The 13894-nt window shown below is 47.0% G+C and overlaps 1 protein-coding gene across 2 annotated transcripts in view; it reads left to right on the forward strand.

The window, feature by feature from the left end:
* map1aa (microtubule-associated protein 1Aa) overlaps positions 1-13894 on the forward strand; it is a 56399-nt gene that overhangs the window by 38454 nt on the left and 4051 nt on the right. For both annotated transcript variants that reach the window (XM_030414045.1, XM_030414046.1), the window contains 4 exons: positions 5576-5658; positions 6259-6399; positions 6508-13381; positions 13489-13715. In XM_030414045.1, coding sequence (XP_030269905.1) covers positions 5576-5658; positions 6259-6399; positions 6508-13381; positions 13489-13715 — 7325 coding nt within the window. The remainder of the gene's footprint in view (positions 1-5575; positions 5659-6258; positions 6400-6507; positions 13382-13488; positions 13716-13894) is intronic.

The following is a 13894-nucleotide window of genomic DNA, read 5'->3' on the forward strand; positions in this document are numbered from 1 at the left end:
CGAGATGTAAACACCGTGACCTCATTTACACCCGGCGTTAAAATGTGATCTGTATCCGGACGCAGTAACCAGGTCAGGAGTAACACGCGTCGTGTTCAGATCTTCAGGGCCGAAATAAATGGACTGCTCACACTGCGATGACTTTATTTTTTTGGGTTTCCTGCCCTCCAGCTCCTATTGTGCTATTACCCACAATGCAACAAAGCCACTTAGTGACATCATGGGAGGTCATTCATCATGCAGTTTCCTCTGAAGCCACAAAAGAAACTAGACGAGAGCCGAAGTCCGACCCCGCGGAGCTTATTTCAGAAAAGCTCTGTATGTGAGTGAATGAAGAGACAAATAATGTATTGATCCTGAATGAACTGTGTCACAGATGATGTTTTTTAAAGTCTCAGTTTGTTGTGATAAAAGTAAAACCACTCAGCGTAAAAGCGCTCAGTGAGCTACATCGTCTCATCAACACCAACATGGAGCCGACTGGGCTCAGAAAAGGTCGTAAACATATTGACGACTGCAGTTCTGTGAAAGCAGAGTTGGTTCTGGTTCAGTTCTGTGAGCTGCTGATATACAGGAGCCGCTCTACGATGAGATGACGTCACTGACGACACTGTGACGTCTTTATAACGACGTATCTTCACAGTCTGATCAGTTTGATGGCGGACTGAGACTTTATCGCAGCTCCTCCTTCAGTCTGTGAGCCCGAAGCTGCAGGGAAATCACTTCTTCCACAGGCGACGCCGACCAGTAATCATATTATCTGGTTGTTTCTCAGAGCCAACAGGGTGACGGAGGGCCACAACTGCACCACAGCAGCACTCAGCCCTCCTCCCTCAGTAACCGGTCCCTGCGTTTCCATGATAACAGTCTGAGTGATGTGTGGGCACATAAGAGGCTTCACAGGAGATCGTCCTTGGACATGTTAATAACTTGAAATAGGGACGAGAAGAGCGAGGCGGTTAATGAGCTTCTCAGACATGCGGAGCGTTTTCATGAGCTTATTGGAGAGGCAGGATGTCGTTCCAGCAGCACCAGCATCGCTCCATCACAATCATGATCACTGACACACCTGAGCGCTCGTCTGTTAGATATGATCAGCACAGTTTCCTCTTCAGAAGCTGTGGAGGGAGGCGGCTCTGTTTCAGTCTGAAGAGCTTCAGTGTGTTTTGATTATGAGCCGTTTAAAAGACTTCTACATTTTACAGAAGTAGTTCCTGTCAGCGTTAGGAATAGTGCTACAGTTACCTGATTCATCGATTAGCTGATCCACAAAAATCTTTTTCAAATCAAAATGACAAATATCACCGACGTCTAGATTCTCAATTCACAGGATTTGTTGTTAATTTCTGTTGAATAAATGTCCAGTCACCAGAATAAAATGCTGGCATTGTACATTTCTTTCTTTTTATCTGTAAATATTTCTACAAAATCACATCATGTCTGAGAACAGTTGAAGACCTTTAGCTTTCTGTTTCACCCAACAAAACCGGGTCGTTTTAACGAGGCGTCTTTGTGCCGACAAATCCAGATCATTTAAACCAAAACTGATCTTCACAGACGCTGTAACTCGTAGTTTATGTTCCCAAAACCAACCACAAGTTTACACAAACATTTAAAAGCAAAATGTTAAGAAACAACTTTCAGCTTGAATATCCGATGTCGACATCAAAGGTTTTGTCTTTTTACAGTCAGAAAAATGAATCTTTCAATCAAGACAATAATTAAAAAAAGATTAAACAGTAAAGAAGATAAATGTTAGTTGCAGTTCTAATCAGAAAAGTGAAAAAAGGTTTAAACTACATGTCTGTAATGTTTTTTTATGGTTTTCTGTATTTAGAGATGATTCAGCATTCGTCACATTGAATGGTTAAAATATTTAATATTTTGTTGTGTTGTTTTGGTGTTATAAAATATAAAATAATGCTCAGCTGAGACGTTCAGGTAAATCTGAGTCCAGTTTAAATCCTGCTCGTCTCAGATAACAGCAGCTGTGTCGAGTCTGTCGGACAGTTAAGACTCTAATAACAGCACAAGATCTACATGAGACCTAATATACAACCAAACTCCTCCTACACTGAGACATCAAGTTTAATGTACGTTACATCATTTAATCCTTGACTTTTAATCAATAAAATGATCTGAGCCTCATTTCTTTTTATGGATCAACAGTGATTCTAAGAGAGAAGCGTTCATACCGTACGTGTGAAGGTCGTAGAGACGGTTTATCTTCGGTTCATCGCTTTGTCCTTCACGTCTGCTCTCCTGGTGTCACATTAATGTGACGCTGGAAGAGTTTAAGGCCCTAAAAGAGACGAGATAACGACGACACGCATCACATCAGTCCCTGAAACAAAGCTGATAAAAGATACCAAAGATAAAAAAGATACCAAACGTTAGATGAGGTTGATAATGATGTTGGTTTGGAGCAGGAGACGGGAGGCAGCCGATTAATCCGACCAGCTTTTACACACAAGAAATGAAAAGAAAGGAAAAGGAAATCAAATCAGAACAAAATAAGTCTACAGAGAATCGAAAAGACGAATCACAGATGGTTTAAAGACTCAGAGCAGTTTGTTTCATAAGCAGGTAAAACGTAACGACGCCCTGATGGAGGCAGAGAAACCTCACTGGCAAGATCATTTCCTGAAGAAGATGAAATTTCACTTTCTGGAAGATTTGTTTATCGCAAAATGAGGTCAAGTCCTTTTGTTTCACTCCTCTGTCCGTCTGTCAGAGTGAAGCTGAAACCAGCAGATACACGAGAAACACAAGAGGCTTGAAAAAATTCATTATCAAACACAAAGTAAGAAAGATTTAAATAAATCTACAAATCCACATCAGACCCGGACATGAAACAGACTTTAAAACCTCTGGGTTACAGGAATTTGTACTTTTAAGCTACAGTAACATCTCCTCCAATCAGTGCGGATTAATCAGCCTCACTAATTAACCAGCCAGCCTCCAGTGTGTGATATGTAAAGAGTCTCTTTAATCATACAAACAGTGCAGGCAGCTGGTTGGCGTCCATGTTTGTTTAGGTTGAGTTCTGCAGGATGTCAGATCTCCAGCGGTGACCGACCAGCGGCTCACTGTGCTGTTTACTGTGTTTACTGATTCTACTTAAGTCCACAAGATTCAAGAAACTAGCTGAAGTCTGTCCACCTTCACTGCAGTTGGTCCGACGATGAAATAAATCCTTGAAAATGTCCAAATTACACGCAAAGTTCCAACATTTAGGTGTCTGATTTGTTCAACAAACTCTCAGAGAACTTGAGATAGAAGATGATCGATATCCACCCTGCTGGAAAAACCAGCATAGACCAGCACCAAAACCAGCACCTGCTGGTCTATGCTGTTTTTTCCATGAGGGCATCTTCAGAACATGAAGCTTATCAAACGCAAAAGAGATCAAACATCCAACGAGGTAAAGGAATGGCGTGACATCGCTTTTGCACATGTCACACAGCTGTTCTGAATACATTTGTTGTTTCATTCAAACTCCAGACCCCGTAAATCCCGACCCCCCCGACAAACAACTGATCCGAAAACCTTCAATCGGAATGAGTAATGAGGAAATATTGTCCATTTAAACACAGCCACTGAAGCGTGAGCGCGGTCCTGAATCTAAATTAATGATCCTCCGGTCGACGTTAAACACATGAAAGTCAATATTTACCTTGTTTCTGTCTCCCAGCACTGATTCAGAGATCAGATCATATATTCAGTGTTCCTGCTGCAAACACTGATTGTCTTTGTTTTTAATAAAAAAAACAACAGCAGTAATTTGTTCTCTACTTGTTTAGCTGAGCAAACACAGACTGTGAACCTGTTTCAGACTCTAAACTGTGTGTTTACTCTGTCAACACGCTGTTAGTTAGTTTGCACAAATTGGCTCTTGCATCTGACGGGGACGCTGCTGCTATTATCCGAGCTTCTCTTGACCTAACATATAACCTCTGACTACCGAGGCGTGTAATTTTCTCTCCAAGTGTTGCATTAATGTTTTACCCCTCGTTGCCCTTGCCTCCTCCTTCGTGAGGGAAAGGAGAGGCGAGCTCCCCGTGTCAGCTCCTTTGCAATTTCTGAGGTGGAGGACGAGCCAGCAGCATCTTTCTGATGCTAAATATAGATCTCCTGATGAAGCGCCTGCATGCTTTCAGTGCTGCTGCTGCTGCTCTGGCACTCGCCCTCACCTCCTGTACGATGTGATGCTGCGTGCATACACTCTCATGCAGTACGAGCTTTCCCCTCCCTCGCTCAGAAATGCTGCAATGCGTCTCCCTCAGCCAAGACTGGGTCAGTGTAACTCTGCTGGCAGCAAACAGCCGGTGAAGCGTCCCCATAGCAACAGCCAATCAGGCATCATGGCAGAGGGATTATATTTTGTGTTATTGTTGCGACCGTATGTGGACGGAGCGTATTTCCAGGATTAAAGTCGTCGAGGGGGCTTTAGAGGGGTGCCAGTGGAGGAATGAGATGGCAAGTGAGCAGGAGAGGAGCCGGGGCGGGGCTGAGGATGCAGAGTAACTGTGCTGGCAGATGCTGGAAGTGAGCGTGTCGGATTGTGTACTGTCAGTAAATGGCAGCTCGGTCATACAAGTGTTTATTATTGGAAAATGTTCTATTATATATGTGGACGAGCAGCATCACAGCACGAGCAAGCATGAAAAAGCGAAAAAGAGGTAGTTTTGCTGATTGATAACATCTGTCTGACTGTATGTAAAGGTGGTAAGTTCACGAAAATAAAGGCGACACATCTTCATCGCCCCCTGCTGGCTGGCTGCAGTACAGGCCATTAAACCCCTCCCACTCAAATAAACTGTTCCCAAAGATGGTTTCACGGTTTTCAGATCACTCAAGATCATTTAAAGGATGAGTTTGCCTGAAATGAAAATTCAGTCCATTGTCTCTGCAACCCCATGCTGATGGAGTGACGTTTTGAAGTCTGCAAAACATTTCTGGAGCTTCACAGCAAAACAGTTGGGGACTTAAAGTTGGGGTTTTAAAACGTCTAAACATAAAATGGGAAAAAAAACATAAAGTGGCTCCATACAGCTCGTCTGCTAGACTGTAACTCAGATGTTAGCATGCTCCTTGTCTGAAGCTCGACCGTGTGTCGAGCTTCAGACAAGGAGCATGCTCACATCTGAGTTACAGTCTAGCTTTCGACTATTAAAAACGTAATTTAAATCAATTTTGGATCTCAGGGTTTCTGAAGACTTGGTTGACTCTTTTTCCTGGATTCATGACTCCTATGGATCATGTCATACACCCACATCCTGCTCGCTCTGATGTCCTGATGTAAAAAACAAACAAAATGGACAATAAATTGCAAAGGTACAGCGTCAATCATACAGCGGCGGTTGTCAAGATATTGTCGTCATAGAGACAAGTCGCAGGTGTAGTGTTTCTCTCAGCACTCAAGCCCTTCATCTCAGTGCTCCTGGGTCCACTTTTCTGCCCAAATAATGCCGTGTGATTGGTGTCCCAACTGATGTTTTTATTTTTATTCCTCGCCTGTCGTCATGTGACCTTCATGTGGTCCTAAAGTTGTTCTAACCTCTGTTCCCTGTAGGCCAGCGGGTGCTCCAGTATCAGAGTGATGTCCTGGAGACAGTCGTGTTGGTGAACCCATCAGAGGAGACCGCTGCCTCAGAGGTGAGTCACACCCGGACGACTCGCACAAAACACCACAGGGCGACGATCACCAGATGCTCTGACTCCCACAGGACACCTGGAAATACTTTGTATTTGTATTTATATCTCACTAATGAGTCTCAGCACAAAGTGTTCTGTCTGTTATGAAGCTGGTTTCGCGACGGCGGCGCCTGCTGTTCAACATTTAGGCCCAATGGGAGGTCCATGTCTCTCCAGTTAGTGATGATCACTGTTGATTAACAGGAAAACATTCACTGTCACTGTCAGTCTCAACTGAAGCCCTGCAGTGTGAGACACAGACACTTTTTATGATATTCTGAATGTAAATAAATCAAATCTGTCAGCCTGACATTTAGTCATGTATTAGCTTAGCCTGTGACTGCAGGTGATATGTCAACCTTGTACAAACTTTGGAGTTTATCGCCAAGTTCATTTTGGAAATACTGCGCTACGCTCTGCACAGTTCTGCTGTTTTTGACCTAATTCTCAATGCTGCAGCATCTTTAACTACTCATATGAAATGAGAGAGAGAATAGATGACGTCATTAGATTTCAAACAACCTGTATTCTGATATGGTGGTTATTCTTTATTCTGCCCAGATTCGCTCTCTGATCACTGATATTTCTGGGAACAAGTTGCTGATACTGAGCGGCCAGAGCTCTGAGCAGGGAGGTGACGTCCTTCTGCAAGGTGGACCCTTCACCTGGCAACACTTCTCCGACATCATTTCCAACCCTCAAGTAAGCTGATTGCTGTTAATGTTCTTACAGTGTATGTGTATGAATCAACAACAAAGCTTACATGGGCACGGTTATTTTAAGTTTCTTTCACTGTCACTGTGTTCTCAGGTGACTGAGCTCCTGTCCAAGGCCTCTTCAGAGCAGCCGTCCAGGCTTACAGTTTCCTGTCAGGGAGACGGGGGCTGGAGCTCCCTGGGCCAAAGCCAGGAGCAGCAGTCGCTCCAAAATCTTCTGGAATACCGCCTGAACCCTGAACCCCACCTCCCCGACATGGACGGAGTCACAGAGTTCACTGAGTATGTCTCAGAGACGGTGGACGTGCCGTCATCCTTTGACCTTCTGGAGCCCCCGACCTCGGGAGGTTTTCTGAAGCTGTCTAAACCCTGCTGCTACATCTTCCCCGGAGGCAGGGGAGACTCTGCTCTGTTTGCCGTCAATGGATTCAACATCCTGGTGGATGGAGGATCTGATCGGAAGTCTTGCTTCTGGAAGCTGGTCCGCCACCTGGACAGGATCGACTCTGTTCTGCTCACCCACATTGGTGCAGACAACCTGCCTGGCATTAATGGGTTGTTCCAGAGAAAGATTGCAGAGCAAGAGGAGGAGCGTAACCAAGGATCTGGCTCCAGCACCAACGGGGACTGGATGAAGAACCTGATCTCTCCTGAGCTGGGGATCGTGTTTTTCAATGTCCCGGAGAAGCTTCGGACGCCCGAGTCCACACTGAAAGTGAAGCGAAGCATTGAGGAGGCATCTCTTACACTTCAGTACCTGAACAAGCTTGGTATCACACCAGAGCCTCTTCACAGGGTGGTCAGCAACACCATCGAACCCATCACACTATTCCACAAACTCGGTGTGGGGAAGTTAGACATGTATGTCCTGAACCCTGTGAAAGAGAGCAAAGAGATGCAGTTTCTCATGCAGAAATGGGCTGGAAACAGCAAAGCCAAAACGGGGATTACTATGCCCAATGGAAAAGAAGGAGAGATATCTGTCCCCTATCTGACATCAGTCACCGCGCTCATTGTTTGGATTCCTCACCGTCCAACAGAAAAGATAGTCAGGGTGCTCTTCCCAGGAAATGCACCACAGAACAAAATCTTCGAGGGGCTTGAAAAACTGAAGCACCTGGACTTCCTGCGATACCCAGTGGCCACCCAAAAAGACATATCGTCTGGTGCAGCTCCTCCCATTATCAAACAGACCAAAATGAGATCAAGAACTGACAGCAAAGAGAGTCTGAAATCTTCACCCAAACCACACTCTAAAAAGAAGGATGCCGGTGGGCAGGAGGAAGAGTCCAAAGAGAATAAAGTAGAAAAGAAAGAAGAGAAGAAAGTCAAAAGTGAAAGTCTTAAAGCCACCAAACAACAGAAAAACAGCGCGGTGGCCCCTGCAGCAGACAAAAAGTCAGAGAAAAAGAAAATATCCAAGGAAAAAACTACAAAGCAGGAGAAAGTCTCCAAGATGGATGAAAAGAAAGACAAAGAGAAAAAAGAAATAAAGAAAGAGAAAGTTAAGAAAGATGAAAACATAAGAAAAGAAGACAAAAAGGAAAGTAAAGCCAAGGAGGATAAAAAGAAGGACCCAAATAAACCTGAGCTGAGGAAAATAACTAAACCTGACCTGAAGCCGCTCACACCTGAGGTGAGAAAAACTCTAAAAAAGAGTCAGGCGAAGCCCAAGACGGACAAGAATAAAGCAGTTAAAGATGAAGCAAATGAGAAGAAGCCAGTCCCAAAGAACATCCCTGAAGAGGTCGCAGCGGCAGCTTTGGCTGACAGATCCATAGTGTCCTCACCAGAGGACCTCACTGAGGACTTCGAGGCTCTGAAACAAGAAGAGACTTCCAAAGTGAAGTCTGTGCCTATCCAGAATGATGTGATATCTGGGCATTCACTGTTCACAGATACTAAAGTTTCTTCCTTAGTTTTCCCTGATGAGAAAATCACATCCACAGGCACAGAGATCAGATCTGCTTCACCCAAATCCCCCGTCAAGCTGGAAGACAACTACAAAGACAAGGACACATCTGAACAGATTGCAGCAAAGAAGCAAGTAAAGGATAGCTTTGACAAGAAGTATGAAGAGGAGAAAATGGAGAAGTACGACAAATACCCTACAAAGGACAACATGAAAGACAGATCTAAGAAGAGTGAGAGCTCAGAGGAGGAAGGGGATGTAATTGAAAAAGCTGAATTTGAAGGAACAGAAGACGACGAGGTCCTGAAATATAAAACAGAGGAGGTGAAAAAGGAAAAAAATGGAAAGGAGGACACCAAGCTAACTGAGCAAAAGCCTTTTTCAACCTCAGCCCAAGTAGCAACCACCGCCTCGGAGCAATTCTCCTTCATCCAAGACGAGACCATACCCGGATACTCTGAGACTGAACAGACCATCTCTGATGAAGAAATCCATGAAGAGACAGAAGACCGGATCCCACAGCTGCGCTATGATGTGGGCTCATGTGACATCTCTGTCCCAGATGTCCCTGGAACCTTTGACTCCATGCATGGTATAAAAGAGATGAAGAGCTCCGTCATGTCTGATGTCAAACCCAAAGCCTTTGGGGGAGGTCACGAGCCTGAGCTTGCACCGTACCCTGCCATCATCGCTGCTCCTCTTGCAGAGGAGGAGCACATCTCCTCAGCAACATCCATCACAGAATACGACAAACTCTCATCCTTTGCCACGTCTGTAGCTGAGGATCAGTCGATCACCTCCGTGACAGCCCCTCAGACTGAGGATGTTGGGAGGAACTCTCTCCTGCTTGACACCATCAACAGTATCCCCTCACGTGCTGAGGCCGTCCAAGGGAAGGACTATCTCCACTCAGCAGGAACCATCTCACCCACCTCCTCGCTGGAGGATGACAAATGCTTTAAGTCTCCTTCCTCTGATGAGTACCAGCCCAACATTGCTGAGATGGAGGGCGACGCAAAGATCAAATTAGCCCATGAAGAAGAAGACGATGAGGAAGACGAGGACGAGGATCAGACTCCGAATGTCGACATCCCTCTGGGTAAACTCCAAGAGGGCTATGAACACGCAGCCTCCATGATGCGCCAGGAGAAAGAGAAATCCCCTCCTGCCACCGTCTCTCCGCCTGCCTTCTCCACCACTCAGTTCTCTCCCACACAGGCTTTCAAAGACAACCAGTCTCTCTTTAGCACAGAGGGATTTAAGACTGGGGCTGAAATAAAGATGGTTTCACCCCCTGCATCTTTCTCCCCGGGGTTAGAGTCCCATTCCAGGCAGGAGAGTGAGGAAAGATGTGTAAGTCCGGATGACAGCACCATGAAACTGGCCTCACCTACACAGTCTGTGCCTACAAGCAGCGGCTACTCTCCAACAGAAGAGAAACAGTTTAAGGTCGACTACAAAGACGAGGCAGTGACTGATGTTAAAGCTGACTCCCTGCAAACAGATAAATCGTTCCCTATCCCAGACAACACATCCTTCATCGGTGTGGGAAAGGAGAAGAAATCGCTTGAAGACTCGGAGGAATCCACTGAAGACAATGAGGAGGAAGATGACTATTACGTCAAAAAGGATCTGCAGCCTACTGTTAAGGCCAAGCTGATGGAGGCAAAAGAAGGGTGCTTCTTGGACGACGACTTTGAGTCAAAATCTGCAAAGGCAGAAACTGAAGTCAAGGCCTCGGAGAAGACACAGGTGTCTTTTGGCGTGGAGGAGAAACCAAAACCTAAAGTGATGTTCTCAGATGACGATGAAGATGAAGATGAGGATGTGGATGAGAAAGTTGATGACTTCCCAAGTGGGGTAAAGCTTTTATCACCTGATCAAAGCAATGTAGACAGCAGCAAAGAGAAGACTGATGCTGCAATGCAAGAGGCTGAGAAAAGTGTTCATTTCAGTCTCTATGATTTTCCAGAGAAGGACACCAAAGAAAGGGCCATTTATATCAGACAAGACACGCCCTACGTGCACGGCAAGACATTCTCCTATGGTGACGTTTATGACAGTACAACGAGCTCAATGGACTCGGATTCATATCGTCAGGAGTCTGTGGATAAGACAGAAAAGGACGTTTCGAAGGGTGAAGTGGATTTGCAGAAACACAAGCCGCCATCCCCGGTAACAGACAAGTTGTCAGAGAAGGAGGGATTTACCGTCTCATCCACCTCATCGTGGCTCGACTCCAAGAGCACTTCTGCTGCACCGTCATTTGAGAAAGAGGTCAAAGGAAATGAGAGAATCGGCTACAGCACAGGTAGCCGATTCCCCTCGGTGGCTGATAGACCCGAGGCCTCGTCCACTTCTTTATCATCAGAAAAAGACTTCCCTTTTAAAAGCCAGACTGACGGCACAAAGCCCCAGACGTACTCCTCAATGATGGCATTCGATGTAGACAAAACTGCTGCCACAGGCTACGGCGAGAAGGGAGCATGTTTGGAGGTTGATATGAGAAAACTAACAGCAAGGGATGAGGAGGACTATGACGATGATGAAGTTATCGATGACGACGATGATGAGGACGAAGACGAAGAAGAGGAGGAGGAGGAGGATGGCGCTGTTGATTCTGATACGGAGAAAGGTGCCAAAGAGAAGTCTGAGAAGGAAGTAAAAAGTCCAATCAGTGAAATGTTTGGCTCAAACAGGCCTGAGTTCATGGTTTCTATGGCTGGTTACGGCTATAACAGTCAGGGGAAGCCGAGTACGAAAGAGAGCAGTTCTAGCTCAGTCACAAAGACTGAAGACAAGGCTAAGACCGACTCCTCCTCCTTCAGTGGACAGCCAATGGATTTAGGGGCTACAGGTTTCTCTGGCTACTCCTCAGGGTTTGAGTACTCGTATGGAAGTGGTGGGAAGGACTCATTTTTATCAAGTCAGACCGCAGACAAAGGTAAAGAGGATTTCACTTTGAAGTCAACGGAGGACAGTTATTACCAGAATGACGGACCTGATCCTGATTATGACAAACAGAAGACACCAGATCTTCTGAGTAAGAAGTCACTGGACACGAGCTTTCAGTACACCACCACCGCCGCTCCTGGATACTCCTCCTCATCAGCCTACAGCTACTCCTCCTCCACCTCGGGCTCCCTCTCCACCAGCCGTCAGTTTGGAGAGGAGCTGGAGACGCCTGCCGAGCCTCTCTTCGAGTACTCCTCCTTTAAAGATGAACACTCACCGGTCACTGAGTCTCCATTCTCCAGCTCTGCTGCCGCCAAAGACGACTATCTGGAAGTGTCTGAAAAACAGATCACTGCTACAACCAAGGCTGAGTCCGCCTCCGGTTTGACCCGCTTCTCACCCCGCAGCCCATTCGAGGAGGTCAAATCCTTCCCCTCGCTCTCCTCCTCTGCCTTTGCTGAGGACAAGAAGGAGCATACGACTTCATTAAGTGGAGTGACGGACAAAGGCCCTCAATCGGACTGTTTCTACAAGCCTGATTGGTCTGCAGGGTCCAAGCTGGACACAGCTGTTGGGTTTGGAGCCTCAGCAGGACCGTTCGCTCAACATGCAGAGCTCTCCACAGACAAAGAAGCAGCCAGCGCCGCTCTGTTTGGCGTCACTTCCTCACCACGCCCGGACATAGAAGGCAAGCATTACTTTGAGGAGACTGACAGCAGTGAAGAAGAGGATGAGGAGGCTTACATGCGTGAGATGACTCGAAGGTCGCCCTCTAGCGGCCTGGCAGGTAGCCTCTCATTTTCTGACAAGCCTGTTGCTCCAGCTGTCAGTGAAAAGGCAGGTGGTGCGCTACCTGATGTTCTCGGCACCTACATGCCATCATCTCTCCAGTCCAGCAAGCCGGACACAGCCAACGGCCCCACAGAGGTCAGCTCAAGCTCCACCCTTCTTGCCGGAGCAGCAGCCACTGGTGCATCTTCAGGCCCAGCCAAGGTGGAGCCCAGAGACGGAGCCACCAGCTACAGGAGCTCTTACGAGTGGGAGATGCCGAAGCCTCAGATGGGTATGGTACCAGGAGACTCCCCTCCCCATTACCGCCATGACGATGAGTTTGAAGAGGAGTGTGAGATGGAGCCAGAGCACCCTGCCCGCCCACTTTCACTCTCCTCAACCGATCAACCATTCCGCTCGCCGTTCTACGCCGAGGAGTGCAGCCGAGGAGGGCACGATGATGACGACGATGACGATAGCGATCAGGATGTCGTCGGCGATGTGCCCATGGGAGCCACCTCCTCTTACACCAGCCGCACCTCTCCTGGATACTCCTCCTCCGACTGCAGGCAGCGCAAAGAGGACCTCTCACCTTCCTTCATCAACCCGAGCATGCGGCAGTTATCTAGCGACGACGACGATGAGGAGCAAGGGCACAGAAGTGACCAATCACAGGGCGATGAGCACGATCTGTCGGTCAAGAGAAGGGCTCACAAACAGCCCCATCACCACCAGTCTCACCAAACTGGCGGCATGTCGGCAGGACTCGGTCTGGCCACAGAGGACACACCGCCCACTTCTGTCAGTGAATCTTTAGCCTCTCAGTCAGACTCTGAAGTGCATCCAGGCACTGAGGAATTCCCTTCAGTCACCGGTGAAGGCAACATGGACTCAGATGAGGATGCAGACTATATGCCTGTTGATAAATTATCTGCCACGGGAGGAGGCAGCCATCACTCCTCTAGGAGGAGCCATGACCCTCCCCCTGCTCCCCTCATGGATCCCTACCCTCACCCTCCACACCCCGACGTTTGCATGGTGGATCCTGAGTCTTTGGATAACGGCTCGGTGAAGAAAGAGCCAAAAACCAAGACCTTAAAGAAGACTTCTGGGAAAACCAAATCATCATCCCCGGCCAGGCGCAAGAGGTCTCCCATGCCTGTGAAACAGACGGCGTCACCTCGCAGTGCCTCAATGAAGAAGAAGGAGGCAGACAAGAGCTCACGTATGTCTCGTCTGTCTGATGGACAGGGATCCAAAGAGGATGACCTCTCCAGGTCGAGCTACAACCCTAGCAAGGGGCTGACTAATGGTGTCAAGAGCAGTTCAGGTGAGCAGAAATGAAAACTGTGTGACAGTGATAATTCTGCAAAACAGTTTAAGTCAAGCTAAATGATTTTGCACGTAGTGACAGTATGGCTTGTTTCCCTCTTTCAGGTTCTCAGAAGTCTGGCTCCTCAGCTGCTCCCGGTCTTCCTATCTATGTGGACTTGGCCTACATTCCCAACCACTGCAGTGCCAAGAACGTGGACCAAGAGTTTTTCAAACGCATTCGCTCTGCGTACTACGTGGTGAGCGGTAACGACACAGCAAGTGGCGAACCGAGCCGAGGCGTCCTTGATGCGCTGTTGGATGGGAAAGCTCAGTGGGGATCAAACCTCCAGGTAATGATGCAACTCTGGCTGAGGCGAACATGTATTCAAAGATGATCGACTTATTTATATTCTGTTTCTATTCCTGCTATTTAGTTTAGTTTTTATGTTTTGTAAGACAGGTTTAACTTTGTCTTTGAAGAGTTTGGTCTCACTTTACTCTGTAGAAACCAGTTTATTTTATTGCCTCC

This window comes from Sparus aurata, chromosome 4, assembly GCF_900880675.1.
Source record: "Sparus aurata chromosome 4, fSpaAur1.1, whole genome shotgun sequence".
NCBI classification, from domain to species: Eukaryota; Metazoa; Chordata; class Actinopteri; order Spariformes; family Sparidae; genus Sparus; species Sparus aurata.